We start from the raw sequence: 23,879 nt of genomic DNA, 5'->3' as shown, positions 1-23,879 counted from the left end.
CATCCCCCGTCACACAGCCATCCCCCATCAAGGGGCAGATCAAATTCCTCTCCTCTTGTTCTAAGAGGGCTAACTTGCTTATAACCAGGATAAAGTGGTGGGGAAAATGCATGAATTTCAGTACTACGTCACAAAAGGCCGTACACATTCTGCCCCATTGGTGGGGACATTCTGCTCTGGAGCCCTGAACTACCAGCTAGGAAATCCTGCCACCTGAGGCTGTCATGCCATGAGGAAGCCCAGCTACCTAGATAGGCTGCTCCAGATGACAGCCCCAGTTGAGGTCCCAGCCAACAGCTGACATCACTGCCGGGTCAGTGAGCAAAGACACCTGAGACCCCAATTCCTGCCCCCAGCTCTGGAGTCTCCCCACTGATAAGCAGGTGTCCTGAAGCAGGTGTCTCCACGTCCCTGTTCAGATTCCTGAGCCACCCACAAAATCCACAGACATCATGGGAGGGTTGTTTAAGTCACTACGTTTGGGGGATTATTTGTTTCACAGCATTTAGTAACTGGGACACACACTGCATTCTCACGGGCTGTTTGTGGCCTCTCTCCCCGTTGGACTGTTAGACTGTACGTCTTCCAGGGTGTAGGGCTGTGTCTTTCTCACTGTTATTAACATAAAGCCAGCACCCAGCATAGTGCTTGGCACATAATACACACTCAACAAATGTGCATTAAACAGTAAAATGACTAGGAGTGCACGGGATTTTGCTGGGAGAATTCCTTGGTTTAGAATTCAAGAGACTCACTGTCTCAAGCCCTGTAGTGCAGTTACTGCTGTCCACCTGTCCAGGTGGTATACACGCCACCCCTCGCCCTGGTGGACTTCATTTTCACCCTGCCCTTCCTTTGACCTTCTAAATTCACATTGAAAACATTGAATCAGGGGCTCTGTCTGCTGCTACACAAAGACTTGAGCATCATTAATATAAATAAATCGTAATAATGATCATAAAAATGGTCGTCAACTCAAAGCCAAAGAGGTTCATGTGTAATGTGGCTTCCAGGTTGTTAAATGTTTAAAAACAATTTCAGACTCTTGCACTGACTCAGCTTCTCAACTGTAAATACGTGGTCAGGAATATGTATTTTTAAAAGTTAAGTTTTTCTCACTTGTGCTCAGAGAAGTTGCATGAATTTAATCTTCTCATTAATAAATGTATACAAGGAGTATGATTGTATACAAGGATATGAGTTGTATACAATGATTATGAGTTTGTTGATCATTTTGTCCATCTTCCTATGTAAATGTAAGATATATATTAAAAATGTCTGATTTAATTGGTCCAGTGCCTTAACTTAATATTTTATTGAACTTAAGAGCAATGATGTTTCTGATTTAATATTCATTTTATAACCAGCTCCAGCCTTGAAGGTAAATACTTCAGTCACTCCCTAACCCCGCACAAAGTCTCTCTTTCAGCTATATTTATCATTCAGCTGAACACAATTATCTAGAAACAGCCCTCAATTCCCATTATCTCATTACCTCATGATTAAGTTTAACTCTCCCAAATTTGACAAATGCTAATTGAATCTTACAAGGCAAACAAAATGCCAATCAAAACTGATGCCCAGTTACTTGTCATCTGCAGCTGTTAAACAAAAAAAAAGTGCTCCCCCCAATTCTGAGAATGTAAGTGCTGCGGTGCCCGGCACGGCAGACACACGCTCTAGGATGGGGGGTAAAAGTGGCAGGAACTCTTTTCCCCAGAATTAAACACACATTTTCAGTGAAGCAAAGTTTTGACTGATTCTTCATCCCCTTTTTTTCCTCTGTCATGCCACTTTGTAATTATTACTGAGTCGGCTATAAGAATAATTACAGTTGTGGTTTTTAAAAAAAGAAAGAATCATCCCCAAATCAGAAAGATTAACAATTTAGAAACAAATAGGAGGAACTACACGCGTCACTGTTGATTAGCGCTGGGGAGGAACCAGGAACCAAGCCGGTGGGACCTCAGGGCAGGTGACGAGGCAGGGCTTTGCTGGCCTCTGGCCTGTCGGGGGCTCTGTGCTGGGAGGGAAGTTGCAGAAGCACAGCCAGGCCCACCTGCTCAGGTGGACACACCATGACTGCCTGGCCCAGTGGGTCCTAAATGCATGGCTCCTCCCCCAGAGTCCCTTCCTCCCTTCTGGCTGCCCCACCAGAGACAGTGGGCACGTGTGTCCCCCTGACCATAGGGCCTTGCACCCAATATCCTCCAGGCCTGGTTGGAGACACTCAGGCAGTGAAGCCTCATGGTTAGAACCAGCCCCAGGGGAGCCAGGGGCAGTCAGTCCCCTGTACTTTCCGACACCAAGGTCAGAGCATTCTTTCCCCACATCAGTGCTGGGCAGTAACTCAGGCAAAATCAAGAATGACCAAGAGGGACCCTTTAAGGTCAGCGCATCTCACCCGGCAATTTACAATGCATTTACCATGCCTCCCTGTAGCCAAACTCCACAGTGTCCCTCAGCACTACTTCTGCTAACCCAGCCTTAGAGGAGCTCACCAGGCACTTGGGCGCACCCGCGTGTGCATGCTGCCTGCACGCCACCGTTAGAATCCTCCCCGGGAAGTGTCTGCAAAAGGACAAGAGGAGTGCAGTCCTGCCTCACTTAACAACAGGGAAACACTCTGAGAAACGTCATTAGGTGACTTGGGGAGCTTTCTGTGTGAACGTGAGAGTGTGCTTACACAAACCAGCACGGCACAGCCTGCCACTCCCAGGTGACTGTACAGTGTGTCCCTGAGTATTGCCAGTGGCTGTCACACAGAAGTATTGCTGTATCTAAACATATCTAAATGCAGGAACGTGATACAGCAGAAACACAGGCTCATACTCCTAGGGGAGCACTGTTGTGAAGCTGGTCCCTCGACCAGGAAGTCCACAAGTTGCGTGACTGTATTTCAAAACCATGTTTTTGTCAGTATCCAACCCTCTCCTGCTGGCTTTCCTGAGAGAGGACTAAGATGAAGGCAACGGGCCATCTGTGGCTTCAGAAAATTAGTCGACTTCATGTACAGCATGATACTAATAGTTTTTTCTTTAGCGAGCCTACCGCTGTGCTCTTCATATAGTATTTTAAATCCTGAGTTAAATCCCCTAAAGAGCCCGTCTAGATGTTCCTCGTTTCTACAGACCTGAGGATAATTTTAACACTCGCTATCACATGAACCTGTATAATTTGGTGAGACACATTAGTTGTCCGATTTAATTTGCACCCCACTCCTCTGCAACTCGGGGCATTGCATTTGTAACGTGCTGCTTGGTTGGTGAACACCTCTGCAGGGTCAGGTCTCCACATATCCCACATACGTTGAGGGGTGGGGGATGTTGATGTGTCCCAGGGGGCAAGTGCGTGCTGGATGGCAAGCTCCCCGAGGCTATAGCTCACTCCTTCTCCACTATTAACCACACTCTCAGATTTGCAGAAGACGGGTACACACCCAGGGAAGGCCCGTGCACACCCAGGGAAGGCGGAGTGTCAGGGACTCACTCTGCTTCTCCCAGTGATCAGCCTCAGTGCCAGGGCCCTTCATGAGTGCAGTTCTCAGGTCTGTCTCTCTGGCACAGTTATAAGCAAAACCATAAGTTAAACTCATAATGAGTTTTTCTTGAACCTACCACAGTCCAGTGAGAACCTATTTCAGAATCCAGCACGTGTTTGCATACTGAGATCCTTGCAAGAGTGGAGGCTTCAGCTCACTTGAACCACCTAGAATGATCTCCATTATCTCAACCCCCCACGCCAAACCCCCCACAAAATCCAAGGTTCCTACTGGTAGCTTAGACTTGAAAAGTCCCAGCACACAGTCACCATCCACCGTCTCGTCTCCTGCCAGGTGGAGGAACCCACCCAGCCTTCTCTTCCTCAGGCAGCACCGCCTCTCCCCTACCCAGCAGACACGAAGGGCTGCGACCCTTGTCTGCCGCGGGGCTGGAAGCTGCTGTCTGGACTCGCCTCTCCGGACTGCTCCGTGTCCAGTTGACAGGGATTAGAAAAAACAAACACACACTGCTGTTCAGCTGCGGCCGACTCGGCCAGGCGCCAGGAGCTGGCTTCTCTCCTGACTGGACAAGGCTCCTTCACAGGCCCCCGAGGAGACCGCGACACTTGTAGACAGATACGAGTTGGCGACGTCTCTGTTTCTGAGCATTTTCCGACCCCACACGGGGACGGTGGAGGGGTGGGACTGAATGGATGAGAGAAGTGAAGCTCGATGCCGCCAGGCTCCTGGAGGAAAGCAGGGGGTGGGCAACGTCCCCTCCCCTGCCCCACCAGATGTCTGCAACGAGCAGCTGCCCTGTCCCCGGGGGCAGAGCCCCTGCCACTGCCCTCCTCCGCGCTCGGCTCCGTCTCAGTGGCACAGTGAAAGGCCTTCCTCGCAATCACGCCCTCCCAGCCTCCTCCCTGCGCTCCACTGGGGTGGCTCAGAAACCGCTAGGGCCGTGTCCGTTTCCCAACACTCTCTGAATTCAGGCAGTTTTCCTCCGAGTTCCCAGGCTTAGCTCCCTCGGACTTTGCTGCTACGTGGCCTCCGCCCATCTCTCCCCGCTGCTGACTGTTCTCACGTCAGTGTGCTCTTCACTGTCGGGCTTTCCTGTCCTTGTCACATTTTCCTCTTAGGCCATTCACCACTCTGGCCTGATTCAGCATTTTGGCCATGGGAGACAAGCAGGCAGAGCGAGGAGGCATGGCAGGGCACAGACAGGTGACACAAGGGTAGAGACGTGAAGGGACGGGGGACACCGTTGTCATGCTTGGGAGCCAAGGCTTGGAGCTGAGCTGGAAGACAGTCCCCAGCATCTGAGGCACAGTGCCTGGCGTGTGGCAACAGTAGGTGCTCAATGCATGCTCACTAAATTGAATTCAAGGGCATTCCATTACTCAAGCATGTTAAAAAAATTACTGGATGCCAGGTAGCAGAGGCGGTGGGAGGAGTGGGGGGCTTTGGTGGAGGCCTCTGCTGAAAGCCTGTCACGACGACATCAGGAGCGACAGTTGAATCAGAAGAGACTCTGTCCTTGCATGGCCAGTGTCCGGCTGCACTTCTACTAGCCCAGTGTGAAGGTGCTGGCTCCTGCCTGCATTTCCCCTCCCTGGTCATGTTCCGCTCTACTTGGAGACGTGGGTGTCTGTCCTGTTCCCTTCCGTGTAAAGAGGCTGGCTTCTGGTGTGCACGGTTTGTGAACGTCACTGTCACCCTCGTGAGGGGATGACAGGAGCAGTGATGGCCCAGCGCAGTACACTTATAACTCCAGTGGGAACTACTCACGGCCCTGGAGGAAGGGCACGGGGTCCAGCAGAAGCCCCCTCCCCACCCCCACCTTATTGTGAACTGCGTCTGCCCTGCTGGCCCTGGGTGCACTGGAGCAGTTCACTTAACAACAGGGTCTCTTCACCACCTCCTGACCCACCACCTGGCACACAGCACAGTGCCAGCCACACAGACACCCGCAAAGACCATCTGAAAGTCACTCACTCCCCGGGGACGCTCAGAGATGGCCAGCATTCACCTCTCACCAGTCAGTACCCTGTTCTCCTGGTAAGAGAACCCTCAAGGGGTGGGCATACAGGCTGGACGACACTGCTACCAATCTCTACCCCTGGGACAGTGTATACAGGGCCATGCCGGAAAATGTTTAACAACTAGTTCTTGGTGGGGAAGGAGATACAGAAAAAACCTAATTCATAGCTTTGCTGGTTTCTACCATGTGAATATTCCCATCCCAGTCAATGTCAACCTGTCAACACAAAATCTGCAGGACAAGTTGGGAGGGGGTGTTATAGCACACCTGCACACAGCACGTCTATCGTACAAACTCAGCAGATGTAAATAACCTCAAAAGCACAGGTACTAGTAAGTCAATCATAGACTGATGAGTCTGGAGTACTTGTTACCTTTGTTTTATTCCACACCTTGTTATGCATTTATAGTGGCTATGGTTTGTGAGCTAATATAGTTCTGATTTCTGCTGAATCTCACCAGGTGTCAGTTCCAGGCAACAAGGCATCCTGGCAAACGTGCCCTTCCCTGCACCCCTCGGCACGTGGCTGGAGACACTCCCTCTGAAGCTTTCCCTGACCTGCCCAGCCTATAGTAACTTGTTTTCCTCTATGAGATCCTATAATACTTAAGCCTCTCCTATACTATTTAGGAGTTTGCTACATAACCTTACATCCTCTTTGTGTGTGTTCTACCGGTTTCATGGCTGAAACTAGATTAGTACTTAATACATAGGTTTTGGTTCATTGAATAATTATGACATGGAAACAGTGAAATGCAATAACCCACCTCGGTCTTTCCCACCCACAGTAAGCACGTTTTGAGGGCTCACTCTGGGCCCCAGAGTGGTCACCTCTTTGATTCATTCAGCCACCTATAGAGAATCTTCCACTGTGGTGGCAGGACGTGCGAGCTGCTGGCCCTGTGGATCTCACCCCTAATCAGACACTGCTGGAGGGAGGGGCGGGAGGGAAGCACAGGGATGTGGTGACTCATCTCTCCAGCATTTGAGGGGAAGGAACAACCATGGGTTTTATAAATGAGACTGAATGGGACTTCAGCAGGTTAAGAAACCAGGTCCTTTAATAAGACACCAACCAGCCCTGCGTGAGGCACCTTCCAGAGCATCTGTCCTGGAAGCATCCTTTTATTCTCTGGATACCACACGCCTTCCCTTGATACCACAAACATTATGTCCACATCATTCTGATGCAAATGACGCGAAAGGGGTTCTCTATCTTCATGTGTCTGCCAGGAAGTCTCCAATCTGGCCAGGTCCCAGCTTGCACAGTATGAAAATGACCTCCAAGCACAGGGCTCAGCCAGAAATATTAATCCTCTAAACAGAACATTACTTTTTAGTTTTTATTACTGTTGAATTTATACAGCTCCTTTCTTTGTATCAAGAAATAACCACTGGCTGAGCCAGCACATGTGAAGGTCATATTCACAAAATATGAGATGTTTGCTCAAAGCATTCAAAACTAAAACATCACAGTACAGTGTCTACCCAGAGATATCCCTTAGGAACTAAGAAGTGGTGAAGTCTCATGATAGATAGTAGCGTAAGTGTAAAGTGAAAACCTGGGGTGTATATGACCATGACACCTGCTTCAGACCCCCACTGGGACTAGAGAATAAAGGTGAGCTGGTTCTGGTTCAGGAGGTGGGTTTAGGCTTGGGCATCTGTACTTGGACCAAAGTTGGGGACCAGCGTGGCATGGTTTGCCTGGAACTGTCCCAATCTTAAAACAGAAAGTTTCATGTACTCAGTTGGAGGCTAACTGGGAAGGCAGGGTGCCCTGAAGCCCCTCTGGGGCAAACAGGACACAGAGGAGGAAGAGGCTCGTTGGGCTGACTAGTCTCAGCTGTGTGTTACCCCATTACCTCGCCCGAAAAGCTGTTTCCAGCCAAAATGGTTACCAGACAGGGCCTCTAACAGTGTTTCCTCGTCTCGAAGCCAGTTCAAAGCATTATTTTTCTTGCCTGGGGTCTTTAATTCTATTGTTTTTAAAAGAACTTGCAATGTTCATCCTCCTACCTGCCTGATACCATGCTAACACCTCCCTCCCTTACGCACCAATAAGAATTCGTCTTCCTCATGCATAAGCAAAACATTTAAGCTTTAGCATCCTTGTTCTACACGTGGGAAACATATCCCCTATGTTTGTGTTAAGCGCTGAGAGTTACCTCATCAAATCTTCAGAGTCAACACACTCATTGGCAGCTGGTATGTGGCCAGTATGCAGCCCTGTCTGAAGGGCAGAAGAGATTTTCAAGGTTATCTGAACAGTTTCTCCATGCAGAGGAGTTGTTTAAAGAATGTGCTGCAAATCGCGCCCTGAACAGTCCATCCCAATCTGTGCAGAGTTCCGGGGGGCGGGGTTGCTGGGCTCCTGTTCTGTTCGGGAGTGCCGGCGTTAAAGATCCCTGCGTGTCCTTCCGGCAGTTCTCTCCAGATGCTCGGCTGCTCCTCTCTGAGATTCTAAGGATGCTGCGAGTCCCTCTTACACACGACGTCCCCTCAACACGTGGACACAGCTGTGATGCCTCCACGGCTGTCCCCACAGCCCCCAGCACCTCCTCCCGAGTCCCATTGTGCTCCTGGTCATTCCATCCACACGCATCAACGTGACCGTCTGACTGGGGAATGGCTGTAAGATCACCTTCATTTACATTTTTGGCGCACATACAACACAGCCCCAGGTAAGTGGCCCGAGGTCCCAGGGTGGTTGGGCCAGTGCATGGGCAGCAGGACAGTAGGCTGTGACCGTACAGGGAAGGGCCCCCTCATCCGTGAACCTGGCATCCTGTATCCGCGTCCAACCTACCCCCAAACAGCCACAAGCACATCAGAGAAGAACTGAAACGCTCTCCACCGAAGCATTTCTAGGGTCTTGTTTTTGAAAACAGACTATGGAAGCGAGGAATACCTTCCAATCTAACATTCCCCTCCTGTCTGGAGACTCGGGAGAGGACTGGAGAAGGCGGCCTCAGAACGTTTGAAAATGCCTGACATTCCATCAGAGCCCAGGGCAACTGAAACAGAGGGAACCCTAAAAATACCTTTAGCCAGTAATATTCCTTTTCCTTTTAGCTTGTTTTTACTTCAGATCATGTTATTAAAATTCTGTCTCAGTACACTGAAACCAAAACCCATAGGCTAAGACAGTGGCCTTCTAATGTTTTCAATTCTTTAAAAGAAAAATTAGATACGTGCCACTTGCTTATGCAAATTTCATAACTATAAAGTCATATTCACCTCAATTCATAATCGCCAAGACGTGGATCAACTCAAGTGCCCGTAACTCACGAGTGGATGAATAAGCTAGCTGTGGTCTGTGTACACCACTGATTATTCAGCCCTAAAAATGATGGAGACTTTACATATTTTGTGTTTACCTGAATGGAGCTGAAGAACATTCTTCTTAGCAAAGTATCTCAAGAATGGACAAGCAAATATCCAATACACTCAATACTAACATAAAAATAATAAACAAGTATACCCCCACATGTGAAAAAACCAAAATTAAATTCAAGTGGAGGGAAGGGGGAGGAGAGAGGAAAGAAAAAGGTGAGGGGAGGAGAGACGGGGATTGGTAAGCTTTCTCGTAACTGGCACAGTGCAAGCGTACACAGCACACCCTCTGGGCGGAGGGCGCAACTACAACTTGAACTTTACCTAACAAACACAGACAATGAAACCTAATCATGTGTACCCTCATATTAATCTGAAATTAAAAAAACAATTTATCTTATCCAGGTAGATTGATATGATAGGATATGATAAAAGACACATAAATAGGAGCACTCGGGTTTTCCTTCTCTGCCTCAGTGGTTCATTGTTTGCCTCCTGGGAATGCCCACTCCACTCTGGACGCCACCCACAACCACCCTGCGGAGTCATAAGACGCCGAAGCCAAACTCACAGCCTAATTTGAAAGCCGTAACTTAAGTCACAAGTGAAATTTAATGCTTCCAAAAACAAATGGGCATCTTGGCTGAGAATTAATATATTTATAAACCATTTCAATAGCTAGGACAATTTACTTTAGGCCAGGCAGCCCCCCACATAATTCAGGGTCACACTTGTGCTCCCAAACTGGCTGTTTCTTCAGCGCGCCCATTTGGAACTCGGTGTGGTTAAATTCCCATTTCAAATGTAAGGTCATTTCACAAGGAATGAGCAGGGGTCACAGATTCACAGTAGAAGAATAGATACACGTACGTACACAAACACATTCACACGTATTTAACACAAATAAACTGCTACTCAGAAGAAATAAGGCCTGCTAACATGGTATAGTCCTCTTAAAAACTTCCAAATCCAGGGTCCTTCCTTATACTCTCCCCGACTGAATCAGCTGCATAAGGTGAAACCATCTGGATATTTAATATGCTTCCAGTCCCCAGGCATGCCAGTCACACGGCCTGGGGGATCACCTGGTGAATGAGGCTGACACCACTTCGTTGGTGTGATCCTCAGATCCCAGCCCCAATCCTCCTTCTTTCCCCTAAGTAAACAAAAAGGTGTTTGGCGCAAAGGGCTAATTTTGTAGCAGGCATTATGTGGAAAAGTTCAGCAAAGTAAAAGCCCAATTCTAAATAAAATCACTTCACTAGGAAATGGGCCAAGCGTGTAAGGCAACTGTGAAGAGAAAACATTATATTGAGCTGAGCTGAGGTGGTGTCCTCCGGGATCATTCAGAGTCTAAAAGCCCAGGGACGCCTAGAGCAATGGAACATACTGGCTTGGTGACAGGACTTCACCTCGTATTTTTTTTTTAATGCAAAGCAAGTAGAAGCAGCAATGACTTACTGCCCTCTTTTTGGCCAGAGAGGCCATTAGTAAGACACACGGAATACTACCCTGCATGCCAGCAAAGGCTGCACCTGGTCCACCGGTGTCCCTCTCCTGCTGCCTGTTAGGCCTTTCTCCAGGTTTGAAGGACAAAATTTTATTCTGCTTTTCCTAAGCAGATTGCTTTGGTGCCTGGCCAACGGAGTTCTGAAGACAGTGTGTTTTAGGAGATGATCTGAATGCCAGTTGAACACACTGTACAAAGAATACATGGTGACAGGGACGCCAGACGTCAGAAGATCCCCACAGGCTGCCTTCCTGCACAGCGACCACCGCTGGCCCCAGCAGGGCCACTGCCTCCAGGGAGGTTTCTACTCAGTGTCTAGAGAGTTTGTCATCTTCTTCCCTGTCTGAGGTCGCCAGCCCCACTTTTGTTCACTGGGGTTCCTACCTTTTAAGAGGTAGGTAAAAAGATGTCCTGGCTTTGTCCATGGATAACAGGCAGGTATCCACAGGAAAGGAGGAGAGGGAGAGGAAAGAGGATAAACATGACGTTAACACGTGTCGTCTCCCAGTGAACTGGACTGCTGCTCGTTACTGGGAAGGCCGTAACAAAGTGCCCAGACTTGGGGCTCAGACAATGGAAACCTAACGTGTCACAGGTCTGCATCCAGAAGTCTCAGATCAGGTGTCAGCAGGGCGGCTTCCTTCAGAGGGTGTGGGAGGGTCTGCTCCCTCTCTCCTGACTTTTGGGAGCATGAGGTCCTCAGGCTTCCTTGGCCTGCTGCTGGCATCGTCCTGTCTTCACAGTGTTGCCCTCTCTGCACGTCTTTGTGTGTCCACAATTATTCTTCTCCATAACCCACTCTAATGATCTCGTCTTAACTTGGGCATCTACAGAAACCCTGTCTCCATGCACGGTCACACCCACAGGCACTGGGGTCAGGGCTGTAACCTCTTCCTGGGGAACCCGTCGGGCCCTAGCACTGTCCTGTTCTTGTGACTGTTCTTTCCTCCCAGGTCCTTTCCACAGAACTACTGCCATGCTTGTGACAAGACCGGACTATGTCAACTCAGGTCCTGGGAAGGCGCAGCCTGACACATCTCCCAGGCCTCTGCCACACCCAGCCTGGAAGTGGCGATCAATCGGTAATCAATCTACAAGAGGTTTTGAATGAATTTTGCCACATTTGATTTCACAAAGGGCTCTCTTTATATTCCCCTGTTCTACTCCCTTCCAGAAGCTATCCCCTATTTCAGTCCTTTTTGGTGTATGAGTTTTACTTTATATTTTTTCTAGTTTATAAAATTCATGTTTATTGCATTAAATGCAAGACATTCAGAGAATATAAAGATAATTTTTTAAAAATCATCTCTAATTACTATTCCTAAAATAATACTCTAATGAATTTACTTTCAATCTATATTTATAAAATAGATTTTAGACAGTACCAAGGGGTTTGGCGCATGCTGTTTTTACTTAATATACTTGGGGCATAACACGGTTCAAAGAAATAATGGCCCAGCAGGGTATCTTTCTATAAAAAATTATGTGCAAACAGATTTCTTTTCAAAAAAGAAATCAACAATTTCTCAAGGCACATTTTGAGAAAGGTCACTCGGGACAGGACAAATGTGAATTGCTTGTAATTTCGGAGGGATGAATGTGTGGGGCCCATTCAGTGCACCACGCCCAGGAGGGCGAGTGCCGCTGAGTGCCACCGCAGGCTCCTACACCCTCCTGCAGGCTGCTGGTGATCCCACACATGCTTTTTCCTCTGACGAGGCCACCTTTTCCTCCTCCTCTCAACATGTCATGGCGGCCTCCCATCCCTTGACACTTGGCTCGGGCTGCTGGCCCAGACGGTTGGGCTTTCTCCACACTCCCTTGGGCACTTCCAGTCCAGCGGCTGTCACATGGTGTGTCCAGGGGGTGGCCCCCACCACAGGCAGCAGCATATCCCCTGTGTCTGTGCTACAAGGGCTGGCCCCGTGTCCAGTCTCCAGTGAAGTCAGAAGCATATTTGTTGAAGAGGCTGCTGAGTGTGGACGGGCATTCCGCACCAGGAAGCTAGCTCACACATGCCACGGTTCTCTCATTTCTCTCCCATCTACCACTCTGGTGTCATTTAAATTTAGACACTTATGTTTGACTCAATAAAGAATTTTAAGATGTAAATCAAAGCAATTTCATGATTGCTTTTGCTACATTTGATTTGGTACACAGTAGGCCTACTTGCTAGCCTAGTATTTTTGGGTTTTTTTTTTTTATAGTACCCAAAAAGCCTTACTAAGTGAAAAAAGATAAAGCAAGTTCTGTCTTGTCCAAATATGGAACAGACAGGATGGTTCTGTTCTGTGTAACACGTGGCAGGTAATATGGGACAGAGAGGATGGTTCTGTTCTGTTAGTAATGACCAGGGTAACACGTGGCAGGTAGGGCTCATTTTGTAAGATTAGGGGAGATCTTTAGGAAGTCAGATCATGAGCCTCTGGGGGCAGCATGGTGACTGCCTATGCCCACCACTATTTCCCCAGCACACACACAGTGCCGGGCACACAGCAGGTGTTTGGCAACACTTGTCAAATAAATCACCCAAAAATGACTTAGAGGAAGACTTTTGATTCAGTACAGCCTTCTCATCTGATGGATCTAGTTATGGATTCTGGGTCTGCAGGAGAGATACCCCTTAGAGGGAGAACACTCCTCAGAACCAAAAAACAAAAGAAAGAAGGTCTGTCTGTGTCCGCTCCTGAGTCTCTCTGTGTCTGCTCCTGTGGGTCTCTCTGTGTCCACTCCTGAGGGCACTCAGCTGTGAGTCTCTCTGTGTCTGCTCCTGTGGGTCTGCCTGTGTCCGCTCCTGTGGGTCTCTCTGTGTCCGCTCCTGAGGGCACATCATCTGTGCAGACTGGGAACCTCCCAGGTGAGGCCATCACATATGTGACCCCAAGTGAACTCAGGCTGAGTTTGCTTCTTCAAGCTGTGAAGCAGGAAAGGTAAAAGGCACTGGAGTTTAAAGAGGAAAAGGTTATTTCCATGCAGACACTTGTGTGGGTGCTGGGCTGGGGGAAGAGGCGGCTTTGCTTTGCTAGAATCTCAGACTCACAGGCAGAGCAGCCCAGAGGGACTTGTCCTGGGTCTTAGAATCCCTTTCAATTCAATCTGACTTGACTTTCCAAAGCGGGTCAGTGAAGCTTCCTTGAAGGGAGGGCACCAACTTTAGGCAATTCATCTTAGTCAACCCACAGCCAGGTACCCATACTCTCCCATAGGACAGAGTCGCCACCTGAGACCAATGAGGATGACTCTTTGGACCTTCAAAGAGGATGCCCAAAGTTCGGGCTGTGGCTGCACAGCAGAAGTGGAGGGTCTATCTTCTCTGACCCCACATTGCAGCTCAAAGGAGGTGGCGATCAAAAGGTTAGGACTAGGACTGCAGGCCTTGGGGGACAATCTGACAGATCCTTTCTGACATCTGGGTAACTACCATAATACAGGGAAGGAGTCTAAACACGTTTGACAGTGAAAGAGTACGACTCAGCCCAGACGGAAACAGAAAGAAGTCGCCCTGTCATTAGGCTGGGAGAAGCTGGCTGCAGGGGTGACCCAGCACACTGGGCCGTAGCTGGAAATGCCACAGCGACCCTCTTTGAGGAACCAGGGCCTTCTTACCAAGGGCAGCCCAGACCGGCCTTGTATTTTCATTTTATGGAGGATACACAGCTGTTGCTTCAGGATGACACACAGCCCTCCTTAATCCCTGTTCCTGATTCCACTCAGAAATGGATCCCCACAGGTCATCCTGGCTTCACCCACTACCTTCTTCTATCCCAGCCCTGCCCCCACCCCTGCTCTCACCCCAAACCAGGTGACTCCTGCCACAACATCCTTTGTGTGGTGGGCAGACCCTGGGCTGCTGGTGGGGGCCAGTCCCCATGCTCTAGCCAGGGCTGCAGTGCCTCCTCCCCCAGGAGGCTCCCCTCTTCGTTAACTTAATATCAAAGGATTAGAGACGTTCTGGGCAGCACCAAGAAGGTGCCTCGCAGGAGCCCCTGCCTCCCTGGGAGCTGCTATCATGGAATCCAGTGACTGTCACTCAATCTGGCCAAGCTGACAAGCTTCTCAGAGCTGCCAGCCCAGGTCCCCCACTTCTCAGAGAGTCAGAAAGTCTGCAGGTAGCATGGGCAGTGTTGCAGATCTAGGTTAACTTGGTATAAACTTTCAACCCACAGAATTTACACAGTGGTGACCTCAGAATGGAAGTGCTAGAATGTCACCCACAGCACCCTCCTGGGCCCACCTTTTGTCTCAAGGGGCCTGGAGGAGAGGCCGTCAGACTGTGCTACTTCACAAAAGTTCCCTGAGCAAAGAGGGAATAAGATCACTACGTAAGAAAAAGAGGATAGTTTTGTTTTACAATTCACGGCATTAATATTTGAAATGTAACATGCAAGAGGTCCTTGTCGGTGCGGGGAGATCCACATGACCCTTTGGCTGGCAGGCCCCCAGCAGTCACAGAGAGACAATTTCTAAGGCCGGCAGGAAAGCGAATCCATCTGCCAGTCTTGGGCCCTGAACGGCACACAGGAAAGCACAGAAAACCAGAGCCAAGAGCCACCACGTCCCCAGGGGTGGAGATTCAGAGCACCAGCCCTCGTACCTCCCATTTTATGATTCACGTACCAAAGGCTGTCTCTGTTCCTCCAGCTTCACCTTGTTAGGGCTTCCGTCCCACCCTGTGACACCTGGGTCACAAAATATAAGTACCTGAATAGAGTAACAACTGGAGGACCTCCACCCTTGCCCAGAGGAGGGGGTGAAACATCCAGTCCTCGACCTGCCACCAGCCCAGACTGCGCCCAAATTCAGTGCGAAGGCTCAGGCTGGGTGGAGAACCTGCCTCTCTAAGAGAGCAGAGCTGCCTGCTGCTCCCTGTGCTCCCGTTTCAGTGCTGGGAAAGGGACAGCAGCTGTGCACAGTTCCTCAGGAAGCTTAGGGCTCCAGTCCCTTCTGCACACACTCCCTGAGGAAGCCGCTCCTGCTGAGTCACCAGGCCCCGCTCCACCTTCCAGACAGGCTCACAGCCCAGCGTCCACCAGGTTTGCTGGCCAGTGCCCAACCCCTTCTCGGTAACACATCTGAAATGACAGGCATGCCCCGAAGCACCCTACAAAGGGCAGAAGGCAGACACCTGCTTCAAGGTGGGACTGACCGGTGCAGGGCTGCTGTGCGGGCAGCACGCCGCCCACTTCTCTTCTCCTCCTCCTTCCCCCCCTGACACTGACCCTGCCATGCAGGATGGCAAACAACCATCAAGCCAGTGCCAGGGTGAGGTGGTGAAAAGGTAAACAGCTTCTCAAGAGCCAAGACAAAAAAACCCTAAGCCCTTCGTTGCAAAAATATTGGAATCTGGGTCAACTCTATCCTATCCCTGTTATTTAGCTGAGCTGGCTAGTTACCTGCCCAAGCAATGCACCATGGCAGGGAGATGCCCACCCTCCCTACGTCCTAATTTTTGTTCTAATTTGAGGTATTATAAACAATTTATAAAGCACTCTTGCATGTAGCACCTCATTCTGCTTTTTCAAAAGTCACATGATCTGTCCCGTTATTTGAACTGAGAGAAGTTGTGTGGTTGGAGCAAGTCTCAAGCAGGAGGGTGAGGTGTTTAATTTTGCATCACAGAGCTCCAAATTCTGACTCCCCGCTTAATGTCACGTGGCCTGGCCCATCACAGGAACCTTGTGGAGCTGTGACAAACAGCCTTCCAGGCCAGGAAAGTCAAGCGGCAGCTCAAACTCACAGGACTGGTTTGCGGCACTGAGTTCAGCTGGGAAGCGAGGCAGCAGGGCTGGGGTGCAGGGCGGAGGGGGTGTCTCCACAGGCAGCAGGGCTGGGGTGCAGGGCGGAGGGGGCACCTCCTGTGTTTTGTTTCACCAGCCCCTTCCAGGACGTGGAGGATCATCTATAGTCCTCCCTGCCCAAGTGTTTTTCTTAAAGCCTTAACATTAATAAGTTCTCCTAATCTTTCTGGGTTTTTGTTTGTTTTTTTAACCTATTCTGCCAGGGTGAAAAGAAAAAACAGCCAGTCTTGGTCCCTTTTCCCTAGAGATTACAGGGCATATCCCAGACACTGAAGAGGTAACACGATTCTACCCTTCACCCGTTTTTCTACCATTCTCGCTTTTCACCTTGAAGCCACAGCTGACCCCACTCTCCCTCCCTCAACCAGCAAGTAGAGCCAGCCTGGCTCAGCCTTTCCCACCTATAAATAGAGGCAAAAACAAGACAAAATAGCCATCTAGAGTAAATTATTGTCCTTGCAAGTTCTTGTTGGTGAGGCTGGTCCTCACAGGAGACTCACACTCTCCGCTGTGGATCCTGAGGGGCCCCTGGCTGTTTTTTTTGCATTTTTCTCTCACTGTCACTTGTATCACTGTGGCCTTGAACACCAGAGCTTTGCCACACCAGGGCTGGTGAGTGCTCTGAATTCACTCAGTGCAACACCAAGCTCTTAACAAATATTTAATTTAAAAAGGGATGAGGACATAGTTTTGTTAGGAAAAAGTGAACATTCGGGGTGATGGGGGGGCATGTTTTGAAGAAACAAACTTTTTCTGCCTTTTCCTCAGAAAATCTGCTACAAGTGATGAATGCTGTTGATTTTCTAAGCTTAGAATGGTTCATATGGCAGAGGATACAACTGCCCATGGGCAGTTTCTATCTTAACTTGGAGGGAAAAGGAGGAGGGTCACACCACACAGAAGCTGCCAGACTGCCTACGAGTTGTCACCTATGGATGGATAGTCAGTAGCCCAGCAAAACTTCCTGAATATTCTGTCTGTTCACATGTTTTTGGTTGTTGTGAAACAACTCAGGCTACAAGGAGCTCTGTCAATTACTAGAGCAAGTGAAAGGAAGCAGAAAAATAACAGCTCGGGTCACCAGCAGTGGGGAATCCTGAGAGGGTGGACATGGTTCCTAACAGGACAGTTCCTGTTAGGATGGCCAGGCTAGGATGGCTTAGACCCCCTTCTACCACGTTCTTTTCTTCCAAGAATCAGGACTGGAGAAATATCCCCTGCCCTCTTTGCATTGTTATAAAACGTCTCTGCTATGACCTAGAACCATGGAGGATTCCTTCTGGAGAACCAAGCACAGATCACGGTGGGAGGCACCAGGTGCTTCCAGGCCTTCCATAACATTAGGCTGTCTGCCCTTGGTTGTGCCACATGTGGATGGTGGTTAATTGGGTGGTTAATTATTGAGTTTCATTTGGAATTCGTTCTAAATAATTTAATTTGTGATGATTAAAAATCCACCTTGCTGTCTGAATTTGTTACATGATTAATTAGACAAGCAGGCTAAAGCATCCTCAGAAAATACCTACATGACCCTGCCTTAGCGGGTCTTTACCACCAAGCTAAACCAAAATACAGTACTCTGAGGAATTCTGATCCCGAATCTGATTTCTTACTTCCTAACTCCAGATGAGAAATCTGAATCTTAACCATCTGCTGGAGATTTGAGGAAGGGTTAGAACAGTACAAATGTATAGGATTTCACATTGCAGACGGACAGATTTTGGAATCTCCATAGGTGCATGCAAATGATCACATAAATACAGGTTTCAGTGAAAAACTCAATCAATCAGCATTGCTTTGTTACATTTAAATTCTGCTTAAATAGAAATCTACCACTAGAGGGTAAAAAGACAGTTAAAATTATGAGGTAAATGTCAGTCAACCATCTCCTTTCCCTTGATCACACACACTTGTCTCTCTTCAAATAGCTACTGCTCCTGTTCCAGGCCACCTCCCACTGTCTCTGCCCTGCTTCCTCTCCCCACACCTCCGGAGGGGCTACCAGCAGGGGAATGGTACAGCACATGACGAGGAAAAGTACAGCCCGCAGCAGCAGACTGCGTTGGTGGTTGGCAAAAGAAATCATGAAAAACAATGTCATCCGCCCTCTACAAGTTAGTATTTTGAAGTTTAACGAGTAAGACTAATTGGATCAGTGGTAATCCATTCGGATAATTGCACACAGCTTTGATTCAAATTTGATTCAAATTCAAATTTGATTGATTTAAAAGGTATCAAAAAGATAATAATAACTTTATACTGTTGGCAAATCTAAGGTAGCTCATATTTTGAAATCTGTTCATACCCATGTAGATAATTGCTAACAACACACTGTGTTCTCTGCTTCTGAGAATAGGTACAGGGTCAACCAATCATCACCAACAGCAAAACACATCTTCAAAACATCCCATGGCCAGGTGTGGTAGCTCACACGTATAATCCTAGCACTCTGGGAGGTCGAGGTAGCTGGATCCCTTGAGCTCAGGAGCTCAAGATCCGCCGGAGCAAGAGTGAGACCCCATCTCTACTAAAAATAGAAAAAACTAGCTGAGTGTTGTGGTGGGCACCTGTAGCCCCAGCTGCTGGGGAGGCTGAGGCAAGACGATAGCTCAAGCCTAAGAGTTTGAGATTGCTGTGAGCTACTATATCATGAAACTCTAACCAGGGCAACTTGAGACTCTGAGATTCTGTCTCCAAAAAAAATCCCAATACATTAATTTCATAGTGTGTGGTGTGTGTGTGTGTGTGGGGGGGGTGGCACCATCTATTTGAAAATAACTCTTGAACCAATGGTGACTGAGAAACAGGAATCTCTGCCTGCACTGTCTGTACCGTTATGGGTCCCTGGACATGTAGCAACTACTTTGTCACTCTGGGATAGACAAACAACTACAATTATTCTTCTCTTGGTTTAGAAGTGATAGGACACCTCTGTTGGAAATGGGGGTAAGAAGACTGAGGAGAAGAAAGGCAGGGAGAGACATGATTTTATCCTTTTTCATTGTTGAAACTCAGGCCAATTGAGTGAGTCAGGTTTAAGATAGCCTAGCACAATCAAGACACACACACACGGATGAGTGCGGAGAAGAGTGGAGAAATCAGAGTAGGGTTGGGGGATTGTGCCAGTGCAAACTTCTGGTTGGATACTGCACTCCAGGGAGGAGGATGCTACTGTGGGGAAACTTGCTGAGGGGTGTACGGAGTTTCTCTATGTTATCTCTTATGACTGCATGGAGAGCTCCAATTATCTCAAAATAAAAATGTGAAGGAGGAAAAAAACTAAGGAAGAGAATGATATAGTATATTGCCATTTCATTTTTTAAAAACATATGTGTCTGTGCACATACACACAGAGACGCCACCTGCATACTCGTATACACATAAGAGCCGCAAATCTGCCTGATTTCTGTGGGGTAACAAGCACTCCTTAACCCCTGGTGCTTCTGAGGAAGAAGCCAGAGAAGCAGTGATGGGAAGCAGGTCACCATTTACAGGGTACCCTTTGTACCTGCTGGACTTTTCGGGTTGTCATTACTCCTTCAAAAATACTTTCTGAGTAGAAAAAACAAAATAGCCCCTTCAAGCATAAAATGAAAACAAACCCCAACTCCCAGCTCAGCTGAGCACATAATGAAAGCGGGGAGCCCCTACGGGAGCCCTGACTCTGAGGCGCGTCCCCGGGGAGCGCGGGGTGCGGGAGCGGGTCTTACGGCTGGAGATGCAGTAGGACAGCCTGCAGTTGATCCTCCTGAACAGCTGCTTGTTAATCGGCCAGAGGACCAGTGTGAGGAGCTGGATGGTGTTGACGATCAGCCCCGAGGCGATGAACACGTAGCAGAAGACCAGGTGGCACAGGAACTGAGACTTGAGCAGTCCCACGAGGTCCATGGTGTGTGGCTGTCTGTACTCAGGAACAGATAAATGCCCGCAGGAGAATCCTTCCAGAAGGGAGAAGGGTCCAGGGCTCAGGAAAGCCTCTAAAACACAAACCGATATTAAAGGTCAGCAAAAACACGATGTGCTTTTACAGTTGAGAAAAAAAAATGCATTTCAAAGAAAAATGCACACTCGAGGTTAAAGTCATTGCACAGTAGTTGAGATATATATATATATATATATATATATTTGCAGTTTTTGGCCAGGGCTGGGTTTGAACCCACCAACTCCAGCATATGGGGCTGGCGCCCTACTCCTTTGAGCCACAGGTGCCGCCCTGATTTATATATTTTTAGGAAACCTTGGCATTACTGCCTGTTGGGCACAGTCTAAGTTCTTAACTAATAATCCTTCCTTCAATTTTCCCATCATCCTCCAAGGTTAGTACTTAGATGACAGATGAAGAAGTTTGGGCCCAGAAGGTGACGTGCTTGGCCCAAACTCTGCAGCCTCCCCACTGAACAGTGGTGGAGCCAACCAGAGCCCACAGCCCCACGGTGGTGGCAGCTGCAGAACTGGACCTTCTCTCCTGCTCCCACCATGGCCTGAGTCCCATCTCATCTCCCTGCACCTGCTCTCATCCTCCAGACCCCCACTTACCCCCACCTCCCACAGGACTGCCCTGAACGTCAGCCTGCCCTAGGTAAGAAAGGTGGGGACAGATCTGAGGTGGACCCCAATCCCCAAGCCCCCCACTTTACAATGACATTCGGCTCACTCTGCTCTTGCTTGTGATTCGTCCCCTTCCTACACTAGTCTGACAGCTTCTCCAGGACTGTGACCACCTGGATGATAATCATCTTCCTAGCACCTTGCAAGCATCAGTGGCACATGACGGGAACTTAATTAAAAAAACAAAAAACAAAAAAACATTTGCAAGGTGATTTAACAAAGGTAGACAAGGACTAAGGTTTGAAGATTTCAAAAAACACGCCTATGAAGGTATGAAAATGACCCAAACTGCACGCTGGTCCCCCTCCTCCATACATCTAAAATCAAAAGGAAACTCAACACATACCGAATAACAAGAATCACAGTCCTATAATCCATTTCCAACTCCAAAATGGAATAACGCAATGACTTTACACTTTGGGAAATAAAGAGTTTTCTTTGAGGAAAAAGGTGAAAGCAGAAGTTTCAAATACTCTGATGACAAAGCAAGCTGAAAGGGCCAGGCACGGTGGCTCACGCCTGGAATCCCAGGACTCTGGGGGGCTGAGGCCGGGGGATTGCTTGAACTCAGGAGTTCAAGGCCAGCTTGAGCAAGAGCAAGACCCTGTCTTTACTAAAAATAGAAAAACTAGCTGCGTGTTGTGGTGGGCACCTATAGTCCCAGCTACTCCAGGGGCAGAGGCAAGAGGATCACTTGAGCCAAAGAGTTTGAGGTTGCTGTGAGTAGAGACACCAGGGCACTCTACCAAGGCAACAGAGTGAGGCTGTCAGAAAGGGAAGGAAGGAAGGAAGGAAGGAAGGAAGGAAGGGAGCAGCATTTTCCACTTACAATATTTTCAATTTACAGTGGGTTTATCAGGGTGTAAATCCATCATAAATCAGGAACATCTATAATATTTTCAGATATATTATCTCATTTAAAGGCTCCCACGAAATCATATGAGATAAGTATTCTTGTTATCCAATTTTTTCAGAAGAAACTGAGGCAGCTGTTAATTGACTTGTCTAAGGTAGCCACGATGGGTAACTGGACTTGGGGCCCAGCTTTAACTCCAAGCTCTTTCTCCTTCACCTGCCTGGGCTGTTCTGCTCCTAAGGCATGGGGAAGGGGTCGTCTATGCTCAGACCCCCTTTCTACAGAGCAGCCTAGAAATTACCCCACAGGCGAAAGACAGCACAGCCTCCAGTAAAGTTCATAGTCCCAAATTCTGCTCACAGGGTATGAAGTGAAACTCACTCCTGGGTCATCCAGGTGGTTTTGAGGAGGTCTCAGGCATAAGCACAGTCAGAGGCGGGCACGTTTACGCTGCACAGACTATCTGCAAGGAGGCTGCAGTCCTATGAGATCCCTGCACATTTCTGACTGCAGGGAAATGGGTACTTGGCCCTAATATCTCTGCAATTGTCTTCATGCAGGTGAGACATCTCGTTCTTCAGGTCCCAAAAGCTCCTGACACCCACCCAGGCCCCCAGGGTCTGCATCAACACACCTCTGGCCTTTCCCAGCTGGACATCCCCAGGTTGTAAAACTCCTTCCTTAGCTCCAACACTCCCCACCTCCCTGCACCCTCCATGCACCGGACCCTGAGGGAGTCAGGCTGGTTCACAGTTGGCGGCAGTTATGGTTTGATGTTGAATATTCACGCAGTTTTTCCTCTGTTCCTGGACTAGCCACTTACACCTTCAAGACAATCGGGCCAGACAAAACTCGAGTCTTCACTAGGTTTCTGGGGTCTAGCATTTGTAAAATATTTGGCAAATCCTTTGCTTTGCTGACTTAACACTAAGATAAAGCAGCCATCTGACATGGAGTAGGCAGGGATTAAACGCTGCCCTCCTCAGTGTCCAGGGCAAGATGAGGTCAAGCAAACCCCCCATTAGAGGGAATCACAGACAGATGAGCGTGGGTTTGTTTGCAGTCTTGAGATGTGGACCCCCACAAGGCCCCTTTCCTGACAGGTTCCGTGTTCAGGGTTAGGAATGAGCTGGGAGTTCAAATCCCCGAGTGGGAAGCTCTGTTTGGTCTCTACCTGGCATTGCTTGTGAATCCCTGGACAAGGTAACTTTTCTGAATCTTAGTTTCTCTAACCAAATAGGATCTAATCAGAATCCCATGGAGGCTATCATCTTTTGATCTTGTGAAAATTAAGCTGATTCCTAATTTCATAAGAAAAAGCAAAAACAAGAATAGTCAAGCAATTGCCTGAAAGAAGATGGAGGTGAGAACTGCTACGAGTTGTTACGTAACTCAACCGACTTAGGGCTGGGGCTGATTTTTATTAAAAGAGAGACAAGGTGAAATCATGCAGGAGAATGTCTACTGAAAAATAAACATGTTTGTCTATTCCAGGTGGAGGTTTGGGGGCCCCATCCTTCCTGTCCGGAATAAGGGAGAACTTTCTTTTCTGATGTGGCAAGTAGCCAATTTTGTGCCATACTGAGGAAAGATGGTAAAAATATCTGACCAGTGATGAAAATAGCTCGAGAGAAAACGTTTTAAATACTTTGCCTCTTTCCCTTTCAGCTTTGTAACTTACCTAGAATGTTATGGAAGGAATCTTTCCAGCAAATGCACTTTGCAGTTTATCATATGAGGCAAGGATAAGGCAAAAGAATTTTATGCTGTTTCTGAGAACATCAGAGCAGTAACTTATGGAGTTTCTAAATCAACGAACAACTATGAAGCTATTTCTATGTCATAGTTCTCTGAATAAAGATTCTTTTTTTTTTTTTTTTTTTTTGCTGTTTTTTGGCTGGGGCTGGGCTTGAACCTGTCACCCTCGGTATATGGGGCTAGCGCGCTACTCCTTGAGCCATAGGCACCACCCTAAGATTATTTCTTATCATCAGAGCAACGATCATAAACTTGTGTGCTCAAAACACCCAAAATGGTGTTGCCTCTTGCTGGGTTTCAGCACTCACGAAGTGAAACAGCAGTGAGTCCCCACATCAAAGAACCGTTTCCTGAAGCCCACTCATGTGACCGTAGAACAGACCCTAAGGATGTCAAGTACAGGATGCCAAACTCTACTGGGCATTTTCCTCCCAGATTCATGACATGAAATCTGGCTACAGAGGCCAGCACTGTGCCATGGGGCAACAGCA

At 48.3% G+C, this 23,879-nt stretch overlaps 1 protein-coding gene across 1 annotated transcript in view; it reads right to left on the bottom strand.

The window, feature by feature from the left end:
* Positions 1-23,879, bottom strand: part of AGPAT4 (1-acylglycerol-3-phosphate O-acyltransferase 4) — a 101,085-nt gene that overhangs the window by 40,636 nt on the left and 36,570 nt on the right. The window contains exon 2 of the mRNA XM_003792386.3: positions 19,877-20,143. Coding sequence (XP_003792434.1) covers positions 19,877-20,054 — 178 coding nt within the window. The 5' untranslated portion in view covers positions 20,055-20,143. The remainder of the gene's footprint in view (positions 1-19,876; positions 20,144-23,879) is intronic.

This window comes from Otolemur garnettii, unplaced genomic scaffold (genome assembly GCF_000181295.1).
Source record: "Otolemur garnettii isolate 467f Iridium unplaced genomic scaffold, OtoGar3 scaffold00056, whole genome shotgun sequence".
Taxonomy (NCBI): Eukaryota; Metazoa; Chordata; class Mammalia; order Primates; family Galagidae; genus Otolemur; species Otolemur garnettii.
The sequence above is the reverse complement of the archived record's forward strand: the minus strand, read 5'-3'. Positions and strand labels throughout refer to the sequence as shown.